This window comes from Centropristis striata, chromosome 13, assembly GCF_030273125.1.
Source record: "Centropristis striata isolate RG_2023a ecotype Rhode Island chromosome 13, C.striata_1.0, whole genome shotgun sequence".
In the NCBI taxonomy this organism is placed as follows: Eukaryota; Metazoa; Chordata; class Actinopteri; order Perciformes; family Serranidae; genus Centropristis; species Centropristis striata.
In genome coordinates this window covers 27,519,601-27,545,930 of record NC_081529.1, presented here as the reverse complement: position 1 = coordinate 27,545,930, position 26,330 = coordinate 27,519,601, and the positions used below count along the sequence as shown (strand labels likewise).

At 41.0% G+C, this 26,330-nt stretch overlaps 1 protein-coding gene across 5 annotated transcripts; it reads left to right on the top strand.

The window, feature by feature from the left end:
* The first annotated feature begins 1,285 nt into the window (after positions 1-1,285).
* Positions 1,286-26,209, top strand: camsap3 (calmodulin regulated spectrin-associated protein family, member 3). Of its 5 annotated transcripts, none has more exons than XM_059347644.1 (18): positions 1,286-1,757; positions 9,306-9,568; positions 16,766-16,906; positions 17,151-17,237; positions 17,580-17,612; positions 18,395-18,533; positions 18,618-18,757; positions 18,867-18,951; positions 19,075-19,117; positions 19,208-19,263; positions 19,570-19,603; positions 19,701-21,789; positions 21,889-22,013; positions 22,297-22,589; positions 22,683-22,776; positions 23,359-23,477; positions 23,589-23,707; positions 23,819-26,209. In XM_059347644.1, exons 1-18 carry the CDS (start codon positions 1,625-1,627, stop codon positions 24,116-24,118), a joined length of 4,293 nt encoding a protein of 1,430 aa, XP_059203627.1. In that variant the 5' UTR covers positions 1,286-1,624; the 3' UTR covers positions 24,119-26,209. The 5 variants fall into 5 exon arrangements, with proteins under 5 accessions (XP_059203627.1, XP_059203626.1, XP_059203624.1 ...); XM_059347643.1 differs by having other exon boundaries at positions 19,567-19,603; XM_059347641.1 differs by having other exon boundaries at positions 19,531-19,603.
* The last annotated feature ends 121 nt before the right edge of the window (positions 26,210-26,330 follow it).

Genomic DNA, 26,330 nt, shown 5'->3' with positions numbered 1-26,330 from the left:
CTTTGGGGTGTTATGGTTACTGTGGTTTCCCTCTCTCCAGTGTACCAAAGAAAAGTAATAAAGTAGATTTTCCAAAAAATCAATAATGTGCTTCATAATCTTGGGTGTGAGATCAGGGATCAGGGTCATTTACAGCAGAACCCCTGAGGCTGATGGAGTTTGCCCAGGTCACTGCAGCAGGGTTTAATGTTTTATGGTTGTAAACCGAGGGACTGTGGGAATGTGATATTTCAAAGTTTTAAACATGCTTGAAATCTAGGTTATATAGGATAACAAGCCTACTTACAACACCTTTTGAGAAATTAAACTTTGTCACGTTTTAATGTTTGACCCTTGTATAGAGTGCTGTCACAATTACATATGTGTGTTGCTTACAGAAAAAAAACATCTAATTGAATGTGAGGAAGAAGCACAATAATCAGTATATTTTATGTATATGCACTGCAAATAAATATGGGAATTACCACACCTGTATATTTAGGTGCTGGAAACACTTGAAACCCACCTTTAAAATGCTTAAAATGAGTTTAATTTGGAAAGTGACTTCTGCTTGACTTTGGAAAAGGTGTAAGGACCCTAAAGGGTAACCTCTGCATCAGAGGTGGAAAGTAACTAATTAGATTTAGTCTAGTACTGTGCATCTGAAAATTAAGGGTACTTTACTTAATTACTTTGAATTATGCTGCTTTATACTACTACTAATACTTCACTGCACTTTTTCCGTACTTCAATACATTTATTTGACAGCTTTATACAAGTTACTCTGATTTCTATGGATTTCACATACAAAACATTACATCAACTTACAAAAATAATGACGCATTATTATAGATTAAAGGCCCTGCATTGTCACACAGGTGTTGGCACTTGTGGTCACTCGTGCATTTTTAATGCAGGATTTTGCTTGTAATGGAGTATTTTTTACATTGTGGCATTGCTACTTTTACTTAAGGGAATAATCTGTACTGTCAGCATTTATAGGCTGTTAAATAATTAATCTATAAAGTAGGTAGAGGGTAATATTCTTCTCATTAGGTTTCTTTAAGCTGTTGGAAGTTCCCAGTCAAAAGCTGCCCCTTCAGGCATTCACCTGTGCGTGTGTGTGTGTGCCAACAGATGAACCTGTAACAGAAGTTACACCACACCTCCACCTGCTGTCTGTGTTCACACAAGGAGGTCCCGCCCATATTGCCCAAACTCATTTTCTATTGGTCGGCGGGATGAGTGAGTGATGCCAGTGTGGAGCACCTGGTAGTCAGTCATCGGCAGGGATCTCAGTGGAGCTGCATACAGGGAACTGACTACACAGCAATGCGGACGAAGAAGGGCAAAAACGAGTGGAATAGTCCGTTTTTCTGGAACAACCCGGCAGGTCGGGGCTTTGCTTGGTCTTGAGACATGATTTAGCAGGGATTACGCCTCCCAAACCACACAGAAAAGGACATTAACTGGCTTGGAAGCAGCTCCGGGGCGGATATTTTCCCGACAAAACCCTTTCCCACATTCGTATTCCGAGCCCCGGTCGTGGGGGAACAGTCAGCTAAAAGAATGATTGCTTGAATATTTTTATACTATCTTGTAGCATTTTTTTGCCAGCACCGCTTCCCATTTTAACAGACTCGCTATGGTGGACTCCCCTACCATGAGGAAGACTTTTGTGGTCCCCGACATAAAGCCATTGGATTTGTATGACTGTACTAAAGCAAAAATATGCGCAAGTGTCGGATGGCTATTGGCAAAGTCCTACGGCAGTGCAGGTAGGTTATAGTCTAGGCTGTGGGCCTGGTTGAAATATTATTTGGAGAGGTTGTATGAAGACCACCATCCGTTTTGTTTATAAGCAATATGTTTATATTCTGCTCAGCAGTGTAGCGAAACGCACATGCATGTAGAGGAACTACAGTGTGTGTATAGCTCAGCAATTTTCAGCACAAAGAGCAGCATATGAAAGGGGGCGCATGCACGGTACGCATTTTTGTGACTCTGACACATGTCATTTGTTCTCACTCAATGTGTGGTCACATTTTATAGGTGTGTGTGTGTGTGTCAGAGAAACGGGCCTCCTCCCTAGGCCTTATCACGCTAACCCATTTTGTCATATTTCTAGCCGCCAGGCTTCAGTCACAAATTGCAGGCTACTGGGTATGTTTTTAATCCGGTTACACAGCCATAGCACATGGGGCGTGGATGATTTTCAGTACCATTCTTTACTCTCTATGATGACAGCACCCCCAGTAGCCAATGTGAACACTAGTTTCTTGTGCAATTCAGGATCGAAAACTGCGTCCAAATAGCTTATTGTTCACTGAGTGAAAAGACTGAAATACAATAATTTGTCAGGGGGGTTTCTTCCAATAGGCTATCCCCAGTCAATAAACGTCAAGAGGCGCCTATGTGAAAGCATCCAGCCACTATGATGCAAAACGCATCCTCCTAAGACAAATAATTTTTTTGCATAGATCATACGTATCATGAGACATAGTTTTGTCCTGGGTCTCTGACGACTGGGTTTAGAACAGCGTCAGCTTCTGACCCTGAGGTGATAACGAGTCTCTTTGTTTTTGAGCCCTATCTGGTAAAGATTAGATCTAAAAAAAGAAGACACCAAAACAGCCCTGTTTCAGGAAGGCATTGTGACATGCCCCTTCCATTTGATTTTAACTTTATTGTAGGCCTACCAGAAAAGCACACACAGCAGTCTAATGATTGCCTTGGACTGCTTTTTTAAATAAGTAATCTTGGATACACAAGACTATATTAGAAAAAACACCAATCATTCCTGGGATGTGCTTGTAAACAAATTCCAAGTTAGAGGTTATTGGTCAAGGTTTCAATGGCAGACTCAGTTTCGGCTAGAAGGAGGTGTGAAGTGAACTCTCTTTTACTTTAACAACACAACTTGTGTGTTACACAATCCCAGGCAGGCCTTGTGCCCAGGACTAAAGGCTGCTGCAGCCTCTGTGTAGCACCTCAACCACGCCCTCTGGTCAAAGTCACTCTCCATGCTCACATCGAGGGTTAATAGGAGTAAGGCTGTGTTTATGTTGTAGTTTTGTCTTAATCAATTAAATTGCCTAACTGAGTCATGTTTCTGCCAAGTCAAGATGACATCATGGAGTCCCTTCCCATAAACTCAGCTGGGTGGAACAACAGATAGCACAGCAGGAGCCAGACCGGGTCATCTGGTCCTCAGTTCTTCCAGGTCAATTAACCTAATGATAACAATGGGCCACATTTTTAATCTGAGTCTTTGCAATGCAAAATGGATATTCACATGGGCCACACACTGTATACATCCCAGGTCTTTTTTTAGATATAGGATTGTTAGGAGGTTATATAGTAGCTCTTAATGTGAGATTGTAAGGGCCTAATGACACAGAAAAAAACAGAAACCATCTCTAGTCTTATATAGGTTACCCTAAAATGAGTCCATGCGCAATCATGATAATCCGAAAGCTGCTTATAGGATTTGACTGAAATACCTATGTTAGCATGAAAAATAACATTTGAAGGCTAGGAGCAAGGGAAACAAGTGCACAGAATACAGTTGTCAACATTTCTACAGGATTTTGACCCTCATCTTCACAGCCAAATCAATAGAGTAAAGTTAACCATTTTCAGAAAGTTTCTTTAAATATTAAGAAAACAGATACTGCAATTATTTCCTGTCTCTTAAGAGAAGAAAGGAGATCATGCCATCCCCGTAGTTCATTGCTCTAGCAATAACTGCACACAATGCAGGTGATCCTTTTAGATTCTGTTCAACCTATTCACATTATGTTTAGAGTTTCATAATAACATTGTTAAGAACCTGCATAAAATCTCAGCATATGCTTTAAAACACTGTTAGTGCCAATCTAGTTAATGTATGTTTATAGATAAAAGTATTTTTTTTACTATTTTTGTCACTTATAAGGCATGTCATATTTAACACATATTTTGCATTGAAGATATTTGGCTGCTCACTACCTATACAGTGTTTATGATCTTATGTTGTACCTTGATATATAATTAATTTAAAATATTTGACATCAAGGTCAAGCAAAAGTGGTTAGGCAAGGACTTAATTGATGATCTTCCCTTGAAGTTGTTGTTTAAGGGTGACTCAAACTAGTTCAAACCGTTTACATTGGAATGAGACTAGAAACTCTTGGTTAACCAGTTTGTCGGCTTGGAAAAATCTTGCTCATACAAACTGTCATGTTCATAGGAAATGCAAATTCTGTTTTCAGGTTTCCTTGATGCTACTTTTGTAGTTAATCTTCAAACAAATTAATTACCAATTTTATTGCCCCAATTAAGCAACCTGTCCCATTTTTTTCCTTTTCTAGCAGTGAAACCAAACCACCTTGGACCTCCATGTCTTTAACATGTCAGCTCCACCTAGCTAAAAAGCCACCTGCATTACACTTAAATCCTATTGGAATGATTAGTCATCCAATCTTTGTAACTATGGTGAGTCAACAAGGGACAAGGACCTTAGGAGGATGTTGCCCTGCTATTAGTGTTTACTCAAGAGGTAGGGAGTTCTATTGGCATACTATGAAACTCTTCAAGACTTGCGTAAACGTCTTGATACAGATACTGAGTTGTAGAGTGTTTTACTTTATCGTAAGAGGAACATTTGCCACACCACACAGGGAGGTTAAAGGTCAAAATAAGCTGCGTAACAGTAACCAAAGATCAGGTTGGGAGTGTCTAACTTGAGGACACTTCTGCAAGGCAGACCCTGACCAAGACAAATGTATCCTGTACACCTTGTCACTTTGCCATCTAATGTTGTGTTGATAGTCTTTCAAGCGCCCATAATGTAATCATACTCTCTGTCTGTAGGATGTACGTCTGTGTACACTGGCCCTTTAATGCAATTTAAGGCTAGTGCTACTGCTGTCATACTAGAGCACTGTCTATGATGATGTGTTACAGGATACACAGGCCTGTTGGGGTATATTTGTGGTAAGTGGACCTGTGAATGTATAGAAGGGGGGGATGGTAGACGTCCCATGTGTAGTGCTTGAACTGTGCTTTTTCCTTCTGAGCACACACTATCTGATGTTGGTTGATTGATCAGATACATAACTATGGTTTATTTTCATGCATCTCAGTTGCAGCGATTACCAAGGGAATGGAAAATTTGAATAGACGGATTAGGTTAATGTTGCAATGCAATTAAAGTTTATTGATCATTTAAGATATTTCTTCAAACCAGAAGATTATACATACATTTGATGAATGCATCATTGTGTATTTTATAGCTTGCTATTGAAATATGCTAAAATTAGGCAGCAGTATTAGTTGTAGGCTGATTAATCAGTCGTCAGTTTGATTTGGCCGATAAATGCCACTTTGAGATGATAATTATATTGATTATAATAATAATCATCATAACTTTATTTAAATAGCACCTTTTACAAACAACAGTTTACAAAGTGTTTTGACAGAGAGCAGTTAATCACCACTGGTCGATGCCCACCTGATTATTCGTTTATTTATTGTAGTATTTCACTGAGCCAACACTAGGGAAAGCTACTACACTAACATTGTTTGTTTTTTAAATTTATGGAAGGTTTTCAAAAATAAGTTCTTGTTTTGTGTTTTGTTTTTTTTTTGTTTTTTTTAACAAAGTTGACTTTGTTAAAAAGTTCAGCTATTCTGCTCTGTAGATATCGGCGTTGGCCATTGAAAAAACAATTTCCGTCCCTCACTTACCAGTATTATTGTAAATGGAATAATACAGGCTTAACACAAAGACACGTCTAATGACATTCTCTTCCAAACCGAGACGTCTGAGCTGGAAGTGTTTGTGTTGGCATTACCATTTCACTCAGAGCTGGTGGTCACATGCAGGGTAATGTGTTAACTTAGCCGCTTTCACCACTTCTAGATTTTGGGGCAACAAAACAGTACCTGCTTTGTTGATCGAGCGTGGATAATCATCTGTTTTTGATGCTTTCCACCACATGATGAGGATGTTTATAGCTTAATCCTCAAAGGAGGATTTGGTGGCAACCAACAGCCTCACGAGACACATTTAATGCTGAGTTATTCATTTTGTAAAATGTTGTCCAGAAATGGCATAGTAAGGGGGAAAAAAAGTCACCTTGTGTGTTTTTTGATTGGCCACATGTGTACTGACGCCTAAACTTGAAATGGGAGTGGAAATGTCTCAACTTAAACCTTTCTTCCATATGCTTACCTTGCATACTTTTGCGTATCGGAGCGCTCATGAATAATTTCATCAGTGTCAGGGTTCCTGCCTGACAAATCCAGCAGGTTTTGCAAACTGCTGTGCCATGTTATTAACAGAGCTACTTAATGTTCACTGTTACTGTGACAAGCTTTTTGAAATCCAATGCTCATTATTCCACTTAAATGTAAAGTGAGAAGGGATGCGTGGTGGGCTCTTATCCCAAAGGAGACAGCTTGGTTTAAACTATGGCTGATTTTAGCCAACCTTTGTTTGGATGTGTTTATATTGCCCTGTCTCTGTTGATTACTGTCAGACACGTGTGGTAATGTCTGTGACATGACCAGCACGCTAGCTCAATCAGTCAATGAAGTAGAAGGACACATGGCTCCTGTTATCAGCAGGCCACCAAGCAATGCAGTTCAGGATAGATAGGAGCTAATTCAGCTGAGCTGAACAGCCATGACGGCAAGCTGCAACAATTCCACTCTACTTTTTAATAGCTTATTCAGCTTTAGATGACTAAACATTTTGTGTGCCAGGTCATCACTGAAATTATGCTTTCTTGGTTTGTTTTTGTGTGATGATAATAACAATGTGGCACTGCTGTAGTTGTGTTTCAAGGGAAACATAATTTTCTCTGCATGAAAGTCACATTCTTAAACACATGGTAAACATTGTGAAACGAAACAAAACTTCTTGGTGAGGTTTAAACAACAAAACTACTTCATTAAGTTTAAACAACAAAACTTGGTTAAGTTAAACATCATGGTTTGGACTAACATAAGTACATTTGTTACACAAGTTAACTTATGTTAAGAGTTACTCACATTGATTAGCAAGTATATGATGTTATATAAAACACAAACATAATCCTGGAGAAATTCCCTTAAAACATAATTGACAATGCATTCATGTTATATGGGAGATTCATTTTTAGGAGATCTTCTCAGTTTGCTTTCCTACTCAGAAGGAGCACCTGCAGGTGGTGAGGATTAAGTTGCTGAGTCACAAACACCTCAGTATGTTTGCTTGAACCTCTCTAGTTCATGAGAGATATGCCTGCTCGCCCACTATTATAATGTGGTACGAGTTAGACTTTACGCGCATTTGTCTTTTGCCTTTGTACTTAGACTAGTAGATAAGCACTCATGACCCCCATGACCTGAGAAAGTGACAGAGAGGCTGTTGCTCCAGTTTATGCAAACACACAAGCTTGTGTTTTTAATCAAAATATTTTCCTGGAGGTCTGTTGATGTCAACATTACGAAGGTATTACAGTCTTTTTTGCTTGGGCTTAGTTATGCTTAAGGCAGCCAGCAGGTCATACCTATTTCTTTTAATTCTTTAGCATTAGGTGTGTCTTTCTGATAGGGTTGTCACAATACTAAAATTTTCAACTCGATACCGATATTCAGGAAAATATTCGATACTCAATACCATTTTCAACACCACAAGGATAAAAACAAAGACCCCAAAATTTTACAAGAAACATTATTAACAAGAAAAATGCAACATGTAAAAATTAACAGAACCACAGGTTAAATATTTATAATCAAAAACATTTGTGCAAAAAGAAACTGCAACTATGATAACAAGCTTCAGGTCTGAGGTAGGGGTATCGATACTTTTGAAAATGAGTATCGTATCCGGATACAACGTTTTAGTATCGATACTTTTTTGAGTATCGATACTTTTGACAACCCTACTATCTGATTGTTGCTATTTTTGAAAAAATAGCAGCCACAAGTCAGTTCTGTTTGTTTCTGTGATGCACAAAGTCACCATTCATGGCCAGACTGTCTCATAGGGAAATAATGCTTATATCCATCTCTCTCATCTCACTGAGTTGTGGCATTTGCATTCTGCTTTGCCTTCTGGGGAAGTTCTTTTCTTTTTTCTTTTTTGAACACGTCATCGTGGGAAGTCTTGTTTTTTAAGTATCATGTAAATCTGTGGACCTTAGGCTTAGGATGTACATTTTGGTGGGTGTGTCACAGTGTCTACAGCAGTAAAGTGAGCATTTTAGTTCCGGCACACAGGAGCATACTTACAACAAAATAGACCATGTGACATGACTGAAAATATTGTCTGACAACTATATAGAGTGAGAGAGAGAGAGAGAACAGGGCATTGTCTAACTTCTTAAGCTGGGCGTTTTGTTTTGTTGTCTGATGTCAGTGGATCCATTACATGACTTTATAATGATACAGCAACTTAGTGACACCTCCCTTGTAATAACCCCTTTGTTTCTCTGTTAGGCACAATTGTAGCCACTCAGAAGTTTATGCTTTCTCCTTTCAGGCAGACTGCTGGTATTTCAACTTGTCAACTTTTCCCCTGGTGGCCCTTTAACACTTATTCTAGTCTGTTTACACAGAAGGCATTCAGTTTGTTCTGGATGCAGAGGAACCAGTTTCACAGAGGGTGTGTCTATAGCGTATGTGTTTGGGGTAATGTTTGCTGTGATGTAATTTACAGAAAGACCAGTACGAGCAGGTTCTTTAACAATCTTCAGCTAGTAACTAATAGTTAGTGTTGCATATTGCCCTATTACACTTTGAGTTGCGACAGATTTATTCGCAACAAAAAAATCTTCTTTGCTTTGGACAAGTTAATGTTATAAGTTTCGATCATGTCTCTGATTTCTGCTACTGAGATTTACATCATCTTTGTGAAGATGTGAAAGAGCATTTTTAACTAAAGTTGTGTAAAAAAATTAAGCAAAGGGTTTAAAACGAAGGAAGAAACAAGGGACAGAACATCTTGTAATCTGCAGATGTCAACCTCTGAGCTCATCATGCCCCACTGACCTTGATGCTTGCTCTGCTCTACTCACTCATATGATTATAGCTCTAGGGTATACACCAGCTGTCTTAATCTGCCACCAAACCTGGCAGAAAGCAGGTTTCCACACCAACAACAATAAAATGTGCTCAAGATGATCTTTGACTGAAGAAATAAAGGGACTGATATTTGCAGACCATTAAGAAATGAACCCCAACTGAGTGAACACCACTCCCTCAGCATGTTGTTTGTTACATTTTGGAACCAGTTCTCTAATAGCACTACAGCAGGAACTTATCTAACAGTGTCTGTATGTTTTGTCTCTTGGTAGAAAATGTCCCTGCAGAGCTGCGTGACCCTTTCTACTGTGACCAGTATGAGCAGGAGCACCTTAAACCACCAGTCACACGCCTCCTGCAGTCCTCTGAGCTCTACTGCCGGACCTACAGTCTATTACTGGGGGGCACCCGAGCCGAGGCACAGCCCAAAGACAACGTCGCCCTGCTGCAGCTCCTCACTCAAAGAGGCGTTTTCTCCAAAGACCAGGACACACCAGTGACTGATGCAGACCTCCGACATAAACCCATCAAAATGGCAAGTTCATAGTTAACCTAGTTAAGGAACGGTAAAAACATAAAACACACTTGAGTGGATTGATTCAATCCAAGGAAACTGTTGCTTGGATATAAACTCCTCTGTTTTTGTCAGTCACCCTAAGGAGTGAATGTTTCCTCCTGTGAAACCAGAAGCTCTGCTATCCAGGAGTCTGTAGAAAAAAAGGGGGTTGAGAGTGCTTGGTTGTTGATATAGGGACTTGTTTATGCTTTGATTTGAGGGATTAAAGGACATCAAAAAGACCCCCACTCATTCAATCCTGCCCCCGCCCCCCGTAGGTGCCCCCCAGCTGATCCCAGAGGATGAGTGGATCCAGCTGCTAGGACAAGGGCAGTCATAGTGACACAAGGGATGACTACTTTAATTCTAGGGTGTGAGAGGCAGGGAGGGTCTAGATATAATAGATGCTCTAGATCAGTACAATGGCTAAACAGTTCTGGTGAAACTTTAGATTCTGTGTTGAGAGAATACTCTGGGCTGGATCAGTAAGTCAAAGCTAGAGAAACTGGTTTGTCCTCTTAGCCCTTGACAATGGAGTCCTCTGGAGTCTCTCTCTCTCTCGCTCTCTCTCGCTCTCTCTTAGGTTTAATTGAACATTTTCAGCTGTTTTTGCTTCAGCTGACATCACTCACTCTAACTCAATTTCCAAGTTTTCCTACAGAATCTCCATCTAAACAGTTCTCCCTCAAAAGGTTGCATACAACTGCAATTCCCCAGCCCTCTTTGTTCCTGCATATATAGGCTGTTTTTTTAAAGCTAAGAACAGAGTCTCCAGGGATCTATATGGATAGTGTTGTTGTTTGTGGAAAGCTGTTTGCTCCACTGTTGCTGTCTACTGGCCACTGCAGCAGGTGCAGCATTGCTGGTGCTGTTGGGCTCATGAGCTTAATTGTATGCTTGAAAAGGTGTGCATGCATCTGTGACTAAATAGCATAGACATTGTGTTACCATGAGCAGTAGAGCCATGCCATATGAGAATTTGAATGTTGGTTAAAGTGATATTGTGGTATAGCTATATCTAGTATACGAAATCAATGTAAATACTGGCAAAATACTTAAACATTTACATTTACATTCTATTTTTTATTACCTAGTGTTTTGCCTTATCCTACAACTACCACTTTTTCCACAAGTCATAATGCAAGTATCGGTATCTATTTCAATATTTTGTCATCCATTTCAGTGCTGCTTTGGTCCATTAGTTTAGTCTTTTGCAAAAATCTACAGCCTAGAACATGTCACATGTACCCTCCTTTTGCACTGAATGTAAGGGTCATGTCGTCCTCCCACTAGAGGTCTGTGCAGGTCTGTAGACAGGACCGCTTGAATAATGCTTCATGTTTCATGCATAATGTTGCTGTAAATTGTGCATGATTTGTCTGCTTGCGTGCATCTCATTTCTGGGTTGGGGACCATCTCAGCTGTAAATCCTAACCATTAAACTCTTATTTTGGCTGTTACTGTTAATGCTGTATTTGCTGTTTGCTGCTATGGTGTATGAGCCTTCCAGTCGCTGCTTGGCCCTAGGCTGCTCTCTGAGCTTGTCTGTCGCTGACTGGCAGTGTCGCTACAGTGTGGCAAGCAAAGAAAGTGGGTCATGCTGCAGCAGCATTAGAAGGATGGAGCATCAATGTGGGTCTTGGCCAGTAAACGGCTTTGGGGCAGCAGCAATCTGCTGCAGTACTGCTTGCATTTTAAACCTCCACACATCTGTGTCAAACGAGAGGATAACATATAGTGCATGCACATAAAAGTATGTTGAGTCATGCTTGTTGCTGACAGGCTAACAATACTGCCAGTCAATGTCATGACTTTATTTTGTTATTGATACATCACAAGTATGACATCTGTGTTGTTTATTGCTGAAGATTGTGAAATTTTGCCCATGTATAAATATCCAGGATATAGCTTTATTCTACCGCATAAAGATGCCTGTACTGGCATGGGTTGCCGCACCAACATCAGTGCAGAGCGCCAATGACCTGCTTCCTATAAACTACACAGTTGGCATCGTGTTTAAAGTAGAGCAAAGCCAGACACGTCATAGTTCAACTATTACATATAATATTGTGCTCTAGTAATTATTCTCTTAATCAATTATTCTGCTATGGGATGAATACACTCCTACTGTTTGCATTTGCTTCTTGACCTTGAAATTCTTTAATAGTTACATTAAAAAATATTCAGGAAGAAAATTGTGTCATCTGGGACAAGTGAGTGTGAGTCCCATTTTCCTCTGAATTGTAGATAATGTGAGGAGGTCAGGTCTAAAATGAAATATGAAATATATGAAAGATAAGATCACAAAAGAAGGCAAGATGTATTTATTTACTTATGATCTTGTTTTTGTATGTTGTTGTTTGTTTTAGCCTTTATATTTAGCTGGAAACAAAACCTTTAAAACCTTAAAACCTTTTCTAACTTTGTAATACATGTAAAAAATTCAATGTGCAGAATTTTGTGGTATTATTTGCAATTCCAGATTAAGTTTATATGTTGTGGCGGTATGGAAACCCATGCACACTGGGTATAACTGTAAACATTGCACTGACACTTATTTTAGAAGTGTAATGTGTTATATCATTGTCATTACCTTAACACAGAACTAAAAAGAAAATATTGGGCATATTAATTTGATTAATTGAACTCGGTAAGTGTTGATGCATCTTGAAAGAGTAAGTCAGTGGCACTGCTTCTGCAACCCAAGCTAGCACCACTGTCTGTACAGGCCAGGGTTTGCATGAAAGGAAAGCTTTGTAGATGGAACATCGTTGGGGCTCATCAATGGAGCCTCCGGCTTCCTCCATCCCCTACTTTCTGTATATGTCCCTGTGTGTGTGTGTCTGTGTGTGTGTGTGTGTGTGTGTGTGTGTGTGTGCATGTCTGTGTCCTTCTGGTGATGGCCCAGCCCAGATTAGAGATAATCTGCAATGCAGACTGAACGTCATCATCCACGATTGGATGACACGCCAGAGATGACCACTTATTCACCATGCACTGAACATGTCTCACAACATCAAACTAATTTGTTACATTTATCATTGGTTGAGAGAGTTGAATAAAATCATGTTTCCCTATTCCAAACATACTGATAGTGATTAAACTAGAGATGGCGGTTAAGCTTTTTTTTACCCTCAGTGACAAAGTAAGTCATGTAGCCATAATGCAGCAAACCCTCTTTCTGGTCCCCTGTTGGTTTTGGATAGGCACTGACACTTTGTCTTAAATCATACTGCTGTGTTGGCAGGTTTCTGGTCAAGCGAGCATCAGTCAGGAGCTTAGTTGAAAGTAGAAGTGGCAGACTATCAGAAACACTAACCATCATCTTACACCGTTTGTTCTGCTTTGGGCCTTCGCTGATGAGAAGCTATTGTAGAGTAGTAGTTAAACTAACTACCGTATGTCAAACAAGTTTGGTGTAAAGCTATTCTATACTGGTTTTCCTTGCTTAAGTAAACATAAGCAATATAGCATAACATAAGCGATATATTAATATATATATATATATATATATATATATATATATCATTGTGCATATAACCATGTGCTTTGAGAAAAAAAATCCCCTGCTGGGCCCCAGACCTGCCTGATCCCCTGTTTGTCTCCCCGTCAGTAGGTACCAGGCAGGGTAGGGGGATGGGGTTAAGTCATATTTCAGACATAATCAGATTTTGCCTTCATCATAATCTCACTTAATGATCCACAAGATGCCTTTGCCTTCTTTGTTTAACTCAGTTGTTGACACCATTATGCAAGCAGATTTGTTGAATAGAGCCATAAAGATTTCATGTTGATGTGGGTATTAATTTTTCCTCCCTCTATTACATCATTTTGAGGGGTACTGCTAACTGTTTTCTGGCTGGATGTTTCTGAGCACAGAGCCGGTGCTAAGCCAGGGGCACGGAGCAATGCTGCGGTCAGGCTTGTGTTGAGATGCATTGTGGGTCAGCTGGCTGGTTGTTATGGTGATCTGGCAGGCTCTCTGCTGGGTGTTCATGAGTTGCTCCTCTCTCCCCTCTCATTAGGGAGACTTGTGATTTAGCTTAGCGAGCTCTCCTGGGTCTGCAATGGGAAATCCACTAGTAACCCCCCCTCTTCCCTTTTCATTGTGCACTTTGTGTCATGAATCACCCTCTACTCTCTCCTTCTGAATAACTACAGTACCGCATGACAGCAGGGTTGGCCACTCTCACTAAGTCTGTCATTCTTTCTTGTTCATTTCCTTTTATTCTCTCTCAGTCATCCTGTCTCCTTTCACACTGCGACAAATGCTCTAACCTATGATTACACTTTGTGGCTAAATGCAAAAATATGTGACTACCTTAAAACACTTTGAGTACTTGAAATACAGCTACTGTCACAATTCAGCAGCAGTCTGTTTTCTTTTTTCCTCAGGCCACAGAAACATGAAAACAGGAAATTGTTGAAATATGTATCACAATATTGAATTTTTGTGTTTTTGTTGTTGTTTTAATATTGATACAAAATCTCTTATCCTTTTAGTGCAAGGGCAAGGGACTTATTAAACCCTTGTAATGGAATCCAGTACAACTGCTCAGCCATAAATTGGCACTGTTACAGAGATAAAGTTTAGTTTATTGAAACTGTCTTATTTTATCGAGTTTACTTTTGCTTTGTACGCTTTAAAAAAATTTATTCATTAACAATGGGGGCTGTCACATTTCTCCAAATCCATGATTTGATGAGACATTTGATTTTAAGGCCACGAATGGAATAAGTTTCCAATTAAATTGTTTTTTCAGCACTGAAGCTATATTGTTTGAATATTGAGTCCTGATTTGTAAAGTTCAGTAGATCATTGGTTGTACACCCTGACAACTACTTATTTACATTTTCAGATTATTCTTTAAAAGACAGGCTACATGAAATAAAGTTAGAGATATAATTGCCATATTTTCCTGTAATGCACTACACTATGGCCATATGGTCGAATTTTGTGATGTCGTCGAGCCTTCTTTCAGTCGATTTTTGATTTTTGACAGAATTGAAATTGTGGCACACCTACTACCTTATACATTACATGTCACCTTATATATTGGCAAGAGCATGAAATAGATCAAATTGATGTTTAACACACAACTTTGAAAATAACTGTTTTGTTGTCCCAGACAGAACTCTACACACATGCAAAACAATGACTTTACTTTGCAAAATTGTTATTTTAGAATACAAAATTTTGTAGAAACTATATTCACTTGCATTATAGACAGCGTCTCAACTTTTTGAAACATAATATCTAATTGAAATTTACCCAGCTGTAACATGTTTGAATGATCCCTGCTAAGTAAGTAAAAGTGCTCTGAAACAGTCAGATTGTGACTAACTCTGAGAAGCCCTGGACCATGTATCTGGCTGTTTGTCCCCCTCTGAAGACATTTCCACTGGACAGACAAGTCATGTCAGAGACACACAGCCTTAGTCTTGGCTAGGGTTGAGAGGGCTGGATGGGCCAAAGCCACATAGCTCCCAGTGACTGACTGCAGCACATCCAGAGAGCTTGGTCCAATGCTATCTGACAAGCCTTTGCTGGCATAGCCAGCCCTGCCCGCCACAGCACTGGGTCTGCCCAGGTCAGCACTTTACATCAGGGTTGAGTAGGCAGACATGCAGACAGGGCTCATGCACGCAGCTGGACTGCCACCAGCTCATCTAGGGGCAACCTAAGAGGTTAGAGGAAGAATTTCTGGCCTCTAAAGTGGAATTTGTAAGTAGTAAAAGGGAACAGGCACTGATTTGCACAGATTAGGATCAAAACTTGGAGATTGAAGGAGTGGCCCCATGGCAGGAATGTGTTGTTTGTGACCCGTCTGTCCTTTCTGTTGGCCAGAATTGATTTTTTTTAACAAGGAGATTGTTGCTGTTAGCCAACAGTGAGGAGAGGGGGCCTAGAATTGCTTTTGGAAAGCAAATAAAAGTGATACAGATAGAAGAGACAGAATAGATGGATTGTGCATTACATATATTCACTATATAAGGAGAAAGAGTTGTTTATAGAATAACCCTCAAAGGCTAATACCCCCCCCCCCCCCCCCCCCCCCCCCCCGTCTTTCTCGCCCAGCAGACTTTATAATGAGCTATGATCCTGTTGAGACTTTATAAAACTATCAAGAACATTATTTACTAGCTGCGATTATCAATTATATAATATTGAATTATTATTAAAAAGAGAAATGAGAATGGATGAAAAACTGGACAAATTACAGGACTGCTTCATCATGAATATATATGAAACATTTACAGCCATATAGATGTTAGACATATTAAAGTACAGTTGGCACAAACCAAGCACTGCTTCTAATGAGCTAACAGGTTTATAGAGTTAAGGTGCTCTCTCTAACTGAGCTGATAATGTTGGTGGGGCATTTTAATGGGCTCTAGTCATGAGAGACGGCTATTTAACGGGTTCACACGTATAAGGAAATACACTTATATCTGTTGGGAACAAATGCTTGGTAATGGTCAAATATGCAGAATAAAAGTGTTATTATTTGATTGTTGTATTTGTGTGAAAAAAAAACTATCTGAATTTGATTTTATATCCATTATGTTAACTGACAAAAACACATTCACACTCCAAATCTACAGAAAAAAACATGGAGAACACCTGTTTCTTACAGAGAATGCTGTTCATTGTTGTGCTCCCTGGTGATCTAGTTACAATACCTCATTTTATTCTGTAGTCTGCTGTACATGAGTCATACAGCAATATTTCACTGCGCAAAGGAAAGGGAAGCATGCTAAAAAGAAGGCAAATCAAGGCAAATCAGCTGAGGAATGAGAGCGCCGGGACACACATGTTACCATATTTCAGGTCCATTGCTTATTTAATGACTTAATGATTGTACAAACATAGGTCCAAAGTTCATCTACTGTGTGTGTCTGCTGGCTGACAACTCTTGCCAGTGTTTCTGCTGACTCACAGCTGCCTTCTGGTGACCTCTAGAGGATGCTGCTGGTAAATTATGGTCATGCTGCAGCAGTTGGAGGTGATCTCTGCTCTGCAGCATTCAGTGCTCTGCTAAAGCAGTAAAAATGTCTGTGTCCAGCATTATTGTGTTAGCTGTAATTGATTAATGCTGTTTGGGCTCTCTGGCCTTCCTGCAAATGGTCCCTCATCTAACAGTTCCTCTTCCTTCTCCCATGTGATTGGTGCAGAGTGCTCACCTGGCACTGATAGATGCCCTGATGGCCGTGGGAGCCATGGAGACGGTGACTGCGGTGAAGACATGTGGTTCTGCCGAGCTACTGGGTGGAGCCTCCAGCTGGCAAGAAGCTCTGCTTCATTGGGTTAACGGGGTAAGGAGCAAGCCAGACAGAAACTGTGCTTCTTTCAAACACACATCTTTATTGTATCCTGTTCCAAAAAATACATAATAATATATACATTGTTTCATCTTCTTAAAACCCTGTTGTAGATGATGTAGATTAAGGGCCCATTTAGCTGCACAAATTATTTAACCCACTGTCTTAAAAAGGTGACAATGCAAAGTATAGTGTGATCTCTGTGTGTAAGCTATTTGTCTTTTTTGCATGCTCTCAGTTAAACCAGAAGTTAAGAGAACAAACTGAAGGAGACCAGAATGACACGTCTCAGGCAATTACAGAGCCCCAACCTGTTCAACCCTCAGTGAGTATTCCATTATACATCCTGTGTATTTCTCTTGTCCCACATCATTATATCCAAACACACATTATAATTTGTCGAGGATTATGCACTCAGTGCTATAAAAAGGCACCCAAACCGACGTGTATTTAGATCATATTTTAAGCACAAGCAGTATTAGCTGACACAATAAAACTGAGGGTGGCGTCATTGCTTTGTCAACAAAGTTGGCTTGTCATTTAGAAGGAATTACTGTCATCACAACCCTTTCTCTAGTTTGTCTAGTTCTTCCACTGTAGGCTTAATACCTTTCGTTGTCCATTTCCTTGTCTTTTTCTATTTCCTGTTCCTCCTGCTTTCTGACAGTGTCCTACTCGCTGGTACTGGAAACTTGTTCCTGTAAGTTCCCTCCTTTCCTCTGCTCCTTCCCCCTGTCCCCCCATTTCTCCAGTGACTTCAGCACATTTATCAGCAAATATCTGATGGTCAGGTTTGTTTTATTTTCCCATATGCTGGTGTGAAGAGGCTAATATGCATCACATCCTAATCTGCATTGAAATGCACGTCATGGCATAAATGTCAACAGGGCCGGGCAGGACCAGGCTGCTGTGTTTGTTGACACATGAGTGTTGCATGAATCATGATCAGTGCAAGCAGGCCTTGAAACGGCCATGTGCAACCGGTTCCTCTGCTCCTCTGTGCAACAGAGGTGTGTGTTTGTGTGTGAATGGCTATAGGGGTTAACAGAGACAGACATCTAGTCAGGTGGTCCCTGCAGACAATGTGCTGTTTTTTATATAAACTGTAGTTATAGCTTAAACATTTTCTCTCTCTCTATTTCCTCCTGAGACTCCCACTTGTCCCATTTTCTCCCAACAAAACCTTCCTTCTTTCTGCTCTTACTGAGTCACTCTCTTTGCATCTACCATTTCTTCACCAAAGCTCTCTCTTGTACACAGGAGCATGACCTTTATTTGTTTTCTTACATACTACAAATACATTTTTAACAGTTTCTGCTCAGTGTGACAGCATGTATAGACTTTAGAGCATCCAGCCATGTTCTGACTTTAATAACAGGTCTAACATTAACTCATAAGTCAAATATTTTACATATAACAAAGTACCGTTAAGGTCACAATGTGATTTCCTTGGGGTTTTTTTTGTTGTTGTTGCTTTTTCAGCTCCGGTACAGAAAGGATAAAATACAGTCCAAACAAAAGCCCGTCTTTCCCCTGGTGAATGAAGTCAAAGACCTGTCAAGTGGTTGTGCTGTTGCTGCAGTCATACATTACTATTGCCCTGGCCTGCTAAGACTTGAAGGTACCATCAAACATTGTAACCACAGACAGCCTTTTGGTACTTTTTGTGTTTATGTTAGTATAACATTTTTCCTCTCTTTGTAAGATGTTTGCATGAAGGAGTCCATGACTGTAGCAGACAGCCTGTATAACCTACAGTTCATCCGTGAATTCTGCGATAGCTGTCTGAAGAGCTGCTGCCAATTGGCACTGGAGGACATGCTCTACACCCCACAGGAGCTTCAGGTGCTTAAATTTACACTCCTGATCACCAAACTACTAACTGAGACATTAACAAAAATATTGAGTAGTGTATTTTCCTATTAATCCCTGATTTATTCTCTGATTATTTCAGCTCAACTTGCTGAGCTTCCTAGCAGAACTGCTTAGCTGGTTTGAAGTACGAAGGCCAGAATTTGTACAGCCAATAGACACATTGGGTAAGTGATGCCAAATGTGTGGTCCTGTGTAATACTGTGTAATCCTACCAGTGACATAATTACATTGACTGTTAAACATTCGATCTGTTAAACATTCTTATTGGGGTTTTTGTTTTTTGTCAGATGGATCCACACCAGTAACACCCAGTAGCTTGAGTGGCAACAGGTACAGAAGCTCTCTGAATATGGTTTTGCTTTTATAGAAGTCTGGAATATTCTTTGTTTGAACTAAAAGGTTGTGTCTCTGCCTCTATAGTACCTCCCCTTCTATTTTCAAGAAGCCTTTCCTCCCCATCTCTTCTCCTGCGTCAGGTAAAATTTATGTCGTGTCATCGTGATATCAAGCTACAGTGTCTTGGATGTTGTTTTATAAACTGGTTCACCTATTTCCCCTCAATCCTTGTTTGTCATTTAGTTGTGTTTTGTGTTGTATTAAGTCTTGTGTTCTTACTTTTGTGGATTGTTTAAACATCTTTCTACATATTTTCCCCTTTTTATCGGTGTATTGCTTGGTTGATTTGTGCATCCCTGTGTGGTGTGCATGCCTTTACGTGTCCGTGTGTGTCCCATTGTACTCAGGATCTTTGACTCAGTCTACCTCAATGTCTCATATAGAAGGAGTGGGAAAGACATGGAGCAAGAAACCTCTCAGGTGGGACTCATATATTCAGCACCATTTAAACAATGTCTTTAAAAAAACAAAAAAACAAGGTTTTATTTTACTTACTCTCACTTATTTTTCTTCCTAGCCGCCCCTTGTCAGCAGTGTCTTTCAGCATTCCTTTTGGCCTGGATAGTGATGTGGACATTGTGATGGGCAACCCTGTCATAACCCGCTCTGTGAGCTCAGACCAACTTAACCCAGCAGGCCAAAACATGACTCGGGTGCCGTACAGCCCTCCTGAAGACCTCAGTCATTTGCTGAGCAAACCTCCTGGCCCCAACGGTCCGCAGAGAGCTTCTTGGGCCACCCAGAGCCCCAGTATTCCAAGGCTGGCAGAGGAGAACGGCCTTGCAGCAAGTGAAGCAGGAGAACTGCCCACTATTGAAGAGGCTCTTCAAATCATCCACAACGAGAGCAAGATGGAGCCCCGTTTACACCCTGATGGTGCTCCTGATGGCTTCTACCTCCACTCACCTGATGACCCTGCTAGTTCTAGACATAACAACTTGGCACCCATCAGCTGCTCTGCCCCTACACGCTCAGGAATGATGTACCGGCCCTCAGGAGAGTCCAAGGAGCCCACTCGCACCAGAAACGCCTCTGAATGTTCACGAGATGATGACTCGGTCTTGAGAGATGGCAGTGTGGACTCTGATGCATCAGAAGATCTGCCTAAGGCCCAGTCCACACCCAACACACCAGCTGCTGGTGCACACCATGTCAAAGAGGCGTCTGATAGTGGTGTGAAGATGACCAGCTTTGCAGAACGCAAAAAGAAGATTCTGGATTCTCCCAAAACCAGCCACCCCTCTCCTCCTTCTGAGATGACCACTTGGGCACAAAAGTCTGAAGAAAGCCCCAACAAGAGCCCACAACTCAATAATGAGATGTCTGAGCTGGGAACTCGGCTTGAAGAAAAGCGCAAGGCTATTGAAGCCCAGAAGAAACGCATTGAAGCCATTTTTGCAAAGCACCGGCAAAGACTGGGGAAAAGTGCCTTTTTGCAGCTAAAGAAGGAGCAGCGTGAAGGGGAGGGTGAAGGAGGGGATGGCCAGGTCAGCACCTCATCCACAGAAGAAGACCTCTCTCGCTTGACACTGGAAGAAAGGCTAGCTCGAATGGAGGAGGAAGAGCAGCAGGAACAAGATGAACAGCGCCCCTCAGTGGAGGATGAGGGTAATGTCAAAGGAGGACTTCAGCTCAACAAACAGATCAGTCACTCCAAAGAACAAGCGGGTACTCCAGGAGAGAAGGGCTCTGGGACTCCTGGTGAGAAAATGGTAGCCCCACTAGGGGACTATAACAATGCTGTATCAAAGTTGACTGCAGCTCTTAGCTCTCTGCAAAGTGACATGCAGCGGCTGACTGAGCAGCAGAACCAGCTAATCAAAAAGAAAGCTGCACCTTCCAGCAACAAATCCTGGGTTATTCCAGCCAGCCCTAAAACCTCTACCCCAGCTCCCACTGCGCGCATGTCACGGGAATCTACCAGAGATTTAAATTCGGCCTCGTCCTCTCCATCTCCATCCCGCAGAATCACAAACCACACAACTCCTCCTAAATCCCCTAAAGTCCATCGTAGAGCCCAATCTGTGCCCCCTAAAAGTCCCAAACACACCCAACACAGTCGTTCCTCGTCAAGGGTCATCACTGCACCTCAAAGCGTGGATCGCATCCCCCACCTTCGTCGTGTAAATCCCTGGCAATCTCAAGACCAGACTTTGTCGTCATTCTCCATTGGTGACACTGACAGCCCAGATGGGCTGCGCTCATCTGGACCAACTCCTGTTCCTACGCCGACACTGACTCCTGCACCAACTCCTACCCCGACTCCCCGTCCTCTAGCAGATGACGCAATGTCAGAGGTAGGCTCCATTGACGATCAAAGTATATTTAGCATGGACCTGGAGCCCGGGCCTTCGCATGGTCCTTTGGGTAAGAGGGAAGGACTTGCACATGGGGGCTGCAGCTCTGGTGCACCATCAGAGTGCTCCTTCGAGAGTGATGTCCCTGCAGGGATGTTGAACGGCAAACGCAGTAGCCTGATCGAGATCCCGCTGTCTGCTCTGCAAGGAGATGGTGAGGAGGACGACCAAGTACCTGACGCTTTCTCTGACTCGATGAGTGACCGGACAGAGCCCGAGGCGAAAGCAGGGGTTGGTTTCTTTTTCAAGGTAGGTGACTGATTTTTATTATTTAATTAACTTTTCTTCAAATGTTTTGTTTGTAAGGGCATTTTATTTATGCCTTTTTATGTCTGTTTTTATTATTAGGATGACAAGGAGCGAACAGAGGATGAGATGGCGCAGCGAAGAGCGGCTTTGCTGGAGAAACAACAGAAGAGAGCAGAAGAGATGAAAAGACGAAAACTTGAGCAGGAAAAAGAGAAAGAATCGAAGTGAGATTTTTTTTTTTTTTATTCGAATACATGCATTTATGACCAAATGAAAACTTTATCATTTAACATCAAACGTTAAGATTAGTTATGTTTGGACATTACCGATGTCAAGGTTTCGCAGCATGATGATTAGGATTTGCTTAGTAAATAAACAAATTGTATTTAGTATATAAACAAATTGTCAAATTTTCATTACTCATCTGATTCTCCACATACTTGTATCATTGGTTTTTCAGTGTCACACACATTGAAAGTTTAACACATTATCTTCCCCTGCTTTTAGCAAGCCTCAGTGGATGATCATTGAGGGCTGGGGAAATAAGGGTGAGGACAGACCACAGACTCCTGGCACCCCTCCAGCATCACGCACTCCACCAGTCGAGGGGACTCCCCAGCGTAGAGGGGACTTCACTCGGCAGGAGTATGAAAGGAGACATCAGCTGAAGATCATGGAAGATTTGGACAAGGTGCTGAGGCAGAAACCCACCACGGTTCGCGGTGTCAAGAAGCAGAGACCCAAGACTGTGTTCAGAGATGACTCCGTCCTCTCTCATAGCCCTGCCAAGGGTTTCATGGGTAAATAGTTCTGATTTTTTTTACTTTCTATGCCCTCTTCCTACAAGCACATGTTTTTAGTATCTCAAGATTATTTATATTCCCTCCTTCTAGGCACCAGGCTGAACAAGGTGTACTCTCACTCAACCATGAACCTGTCCTCCATGGCTAATGACTCTGGAGGCCTGTCTGTCAGGAAATCTCCCAGGTAACCTGCTCAATGATGATGGCTCGTTTTTTCATAATAAATAGTTGGAAAGCAGGCAGCACATAATTCAGCCTTAAACAGTGTTTTTGATATCTTACAATAAGAATATTTTGATTCCAAATAAATAAATAAATAATAGGCTTTTACAATGTGTTAGTAAATTCCCTATAATAATGTACAGCTCTGCCATACATCAGTATAATAATGATATTATTATTATTATTATTATAAGGGTTTAACTTCAGTGTAGTAAAATGAAACAAATGTTCCTCTATTTTTATGTTTGTTTATTATGTACACAGACAAGTTTGCCTCTATTTTTTTGTTTGTTTATTATGTACACAGTATTATTCATCTTCTTTCAAAAATTGTCTGTAACTATTTTGTGTCAGCCAATGAAATATTGTCAGACTATTGATATCAAAGATATCTGATGTGTGTGTTTATGTATAATTGTATACCAACCACAGGTTTTGTGTTAGCTGTTATCAGTGTTATCAGGGTCAAAGGTAGATGTAACAGACAGCATGTACAAACAGCCTCAAGGTCTATAACCAAGTTTTTTATTTTTACTCCCACTAGCCGTTCACACTCTCCTTCCCGGCTAATGTCACCAGGACGGATGAGTGGTCACAACGGAGAGAAGGACTGGGAGAACGGCTCCACTATTTCTTCTCCTGCCTCAATCCCAGAATATACAGGTCAGTGATATGTTCCAAACCAATGAAATTATGAAAAATGAATCCTGTAAGCATTGGATTTTTTTTGTGTTGCTATTTTTGCTATATATTTGCAAATGATTTATTTTGCAGGACCAAAGCTGTACAAAGAGCCTAGCTTTAAGTCCAACAAGTTCATCATCCATAATGCTATCACCCGCTGCTGCCTGGCCGGCAAGGTCAACGAACCACAGAAAAACAAGATTGTAGAGGTAAACCATCCTGCTGTGTCAGAGTCCAACAGAGATGTCCAGCCGAGCACTGCCGTATGTGACTGTGATCTATGCTGTCAGCTGTACTCACTTTCTGTTTTTCCTTCTCAGGAAATGGAATCGAGCTCGGCCAACCACTTCCTCATCCTCTTCAGAGATGCCAGCTGCCAGTTCAGAGCGGTTTACACCATGAATCCTGAAACTGAAGAGATGGGAAGACTCACTGGCATTGGCCCCCGGGTCATCTCACCTGAGATGGTTGAGTCCATTTACAAGTACAGCTCTGATCGCAAGCAGTTCACTGTCATCCCGTCCAAAACTATGTCCATGAGTGTTGATGCCTTCACCATCCCTGGTCACTTTTGGCAAAAGCGGCCAGGAACTCCCAAGAAGCTTGGAACACCCAAATAATGTCGGCTAGATGGATAGAGATGTTACCATTCAGGGAACCAACTCCCAACTTGACTCCTTAAGCCCTCTATTTTGGCCAGTGAGGCACTTGAGATTGTGCATTACCCAGTTAAACTAGCAGTGGACAGCATGACTGATGAGGCTTTTGGCTAGCTATCAGCCTGGACCCCAAGAACAATCCAGTCGACTCTCCACACCAAGAGAAAGGGCCAATCACTCACTCATACAGCCAATGTAGTTACAATAGTTTCTCTCTTGGGGGCTTCTGGTTGACTCTGCCTCGTCTACCTAGATTGTAAAATGTATTGCGAATGATTCTGTTGGGATAAAGAATTCTCTTTCCTTTGCTCCCTGTCCCCTCATGCCTTGCCTTACCCTGCCCCTGGAGTCATTTTTGCAGCTCTTAGGTAAGAAAAAGGGGGGACAACCACACTGCCTTTGCCCGCACAACAGTATTTTGGGCCAGAGTAGTTCCCGCCCCTCTCAGTTCTGCTTGCTTTTCCTTTTGCTGCCTTTTCTTCTTCTTCTTCTTCTTCCAGAGCTCACTCTCTCTCCAGTCTACTGGGATGAGTGGCTCAACTCTCAGTAATAGGAGATCTTAGCTGAAAATAACTAGCAGGTAACGCTGCTCTCATATGAATGTAGGGCGCACACTAACCACTCATTCCATTCAAGGGTGTTTTCACCGGTTGGCTTAGGACCAGAAAATACCATAGTGGACGGTTCCTCTGTGGGCTGCACTGGTAGTGGCTACTGTGGTTGTCAATGGACTGCACACCTAGACACTGCCTGTGCCCCTATAGTTGGCGCAATCCACTCCATTCCAACTCCTTCAGCTGTAGACATGTGGATGTTTTTTTATACTATTTTGACATGTTTTTGCTGGACAAATCGCTTCAGCCTTTGAGAGCTGAAAAAAGAATGACATTCATGTGACTTTTTTCTCTTAACTTGCTTTCTCATTTTCAACATGTGATGGCTTGAAATGTTAACTGAGCTTATCTTGAAAAACAATACTGGAATCATGAAGGAGGGCTTCACCATGTTTATCGTTACTTGGATACAGCCCTGTGTGAAAATGATAATCAATGCTGATTTAATATATACTGAATGCTGATTACTTTGATTTTTTTTGGACAATGATTTATAAGAAGTAAGTTGACCTTTGTAAGCTACGAATAAGCTAGCCTGCTGCTTAAGCATTAGTGAGATGTATGTTTGAGATGAGATTGAGTGTATGAGAATGAAAAGAAATGGTCAAACAATTGAAAATTGCTGAAACCTTTTGTCTAGGGATGAATAAATCCTTTGTCTCCAGGAGTCTGTTTCCTATTATGTGATTCCCTGTTTAAGGTTTCTTAATTAAGGATGAATCTGGACTGTAACAGCCCTCATTTTCCCCACACAGTCTCTAGAGACTTCTTCATGTATAACTGAGGGAATGTAAGACGCCAATGTAAAACACTTCTTTTTTGCCATTGTATCCATGCTGTTAGGGAAAACACTTAACCCTGCAGTTGCTTGTAATTAGGTCAATATTACCACAAGACCTGTGGGAAATTGGCCTTTTTCCCTTCCTTTGCAGTCTCTAGCACTACAGCAGCTGCCGTGCTGCAGCTGTCTTCTTTCAAATCACTGACTGCCTCCAACAAATGTTTGAATGAGATTCCATTACAGATGTGGAAAAAATGCAGAGAGCTGCAAAAAAGAAGATTGATGAAAGTATGTGTCGAGGAGTGCATATGGAATAAGTGGATGTTTGTATTTATCTGTTTGTAAAGAGTAATATGTGGTAGTTAAACACTTTATTTTGATTCTGTGCAATTCTCCCTTAGAAATCCCCATGTCACCCTGAGGTGTATTTATTTGGTTTGCATTAGATGGTGCATTTGATGTTTAGTTTCTTCTTATGTCTTTTTTTTGGTTAAGGTGGTTAAGTCTCTCATTCATTTCATAGAAGTTGTCATGACATTTATGTTGTTTTTCTTTCTCTTCTGTTATCAAATCTGTGCCAGCACATTATGTATGATCATTTCATAAATCGACTATCCTTGGCAACTGGACCAGAAGAATAAAATCCTTTTAAAATCATTGTCATCTATGTTTGTCATTCCCATGTTTATTTTCCCATTTGCATTGTTTATACATGTTTTAATGTGTGCAGAGATATCAGGTTATGCAACTAGCTTATGAATGAAGGCAAAGACTAATT

Coding starts and splice junctions, on each gene's coding strand:
- camsap3 (XM_059347641.1), top strand. CDS start 1,625: ATGGTGGACTCCCCTACCATGAGGAAGACTTTTGTGGTCCCCGACATA. Junction 22,014..22,296: donor GAAAAAGAGAAAGAATCGAA/GTGAGATTTTTT, acceptor CCCTGCTTTTAG/CAAGCCTCAGTGGATGATCA. Junction 23,708..23,818: donor AGAAAAACAAGATTGTAGAG/GTAAACCATCCT, acceptor TTTCCTTCTCAG/GAAATGGAATCGAGCTCGGC.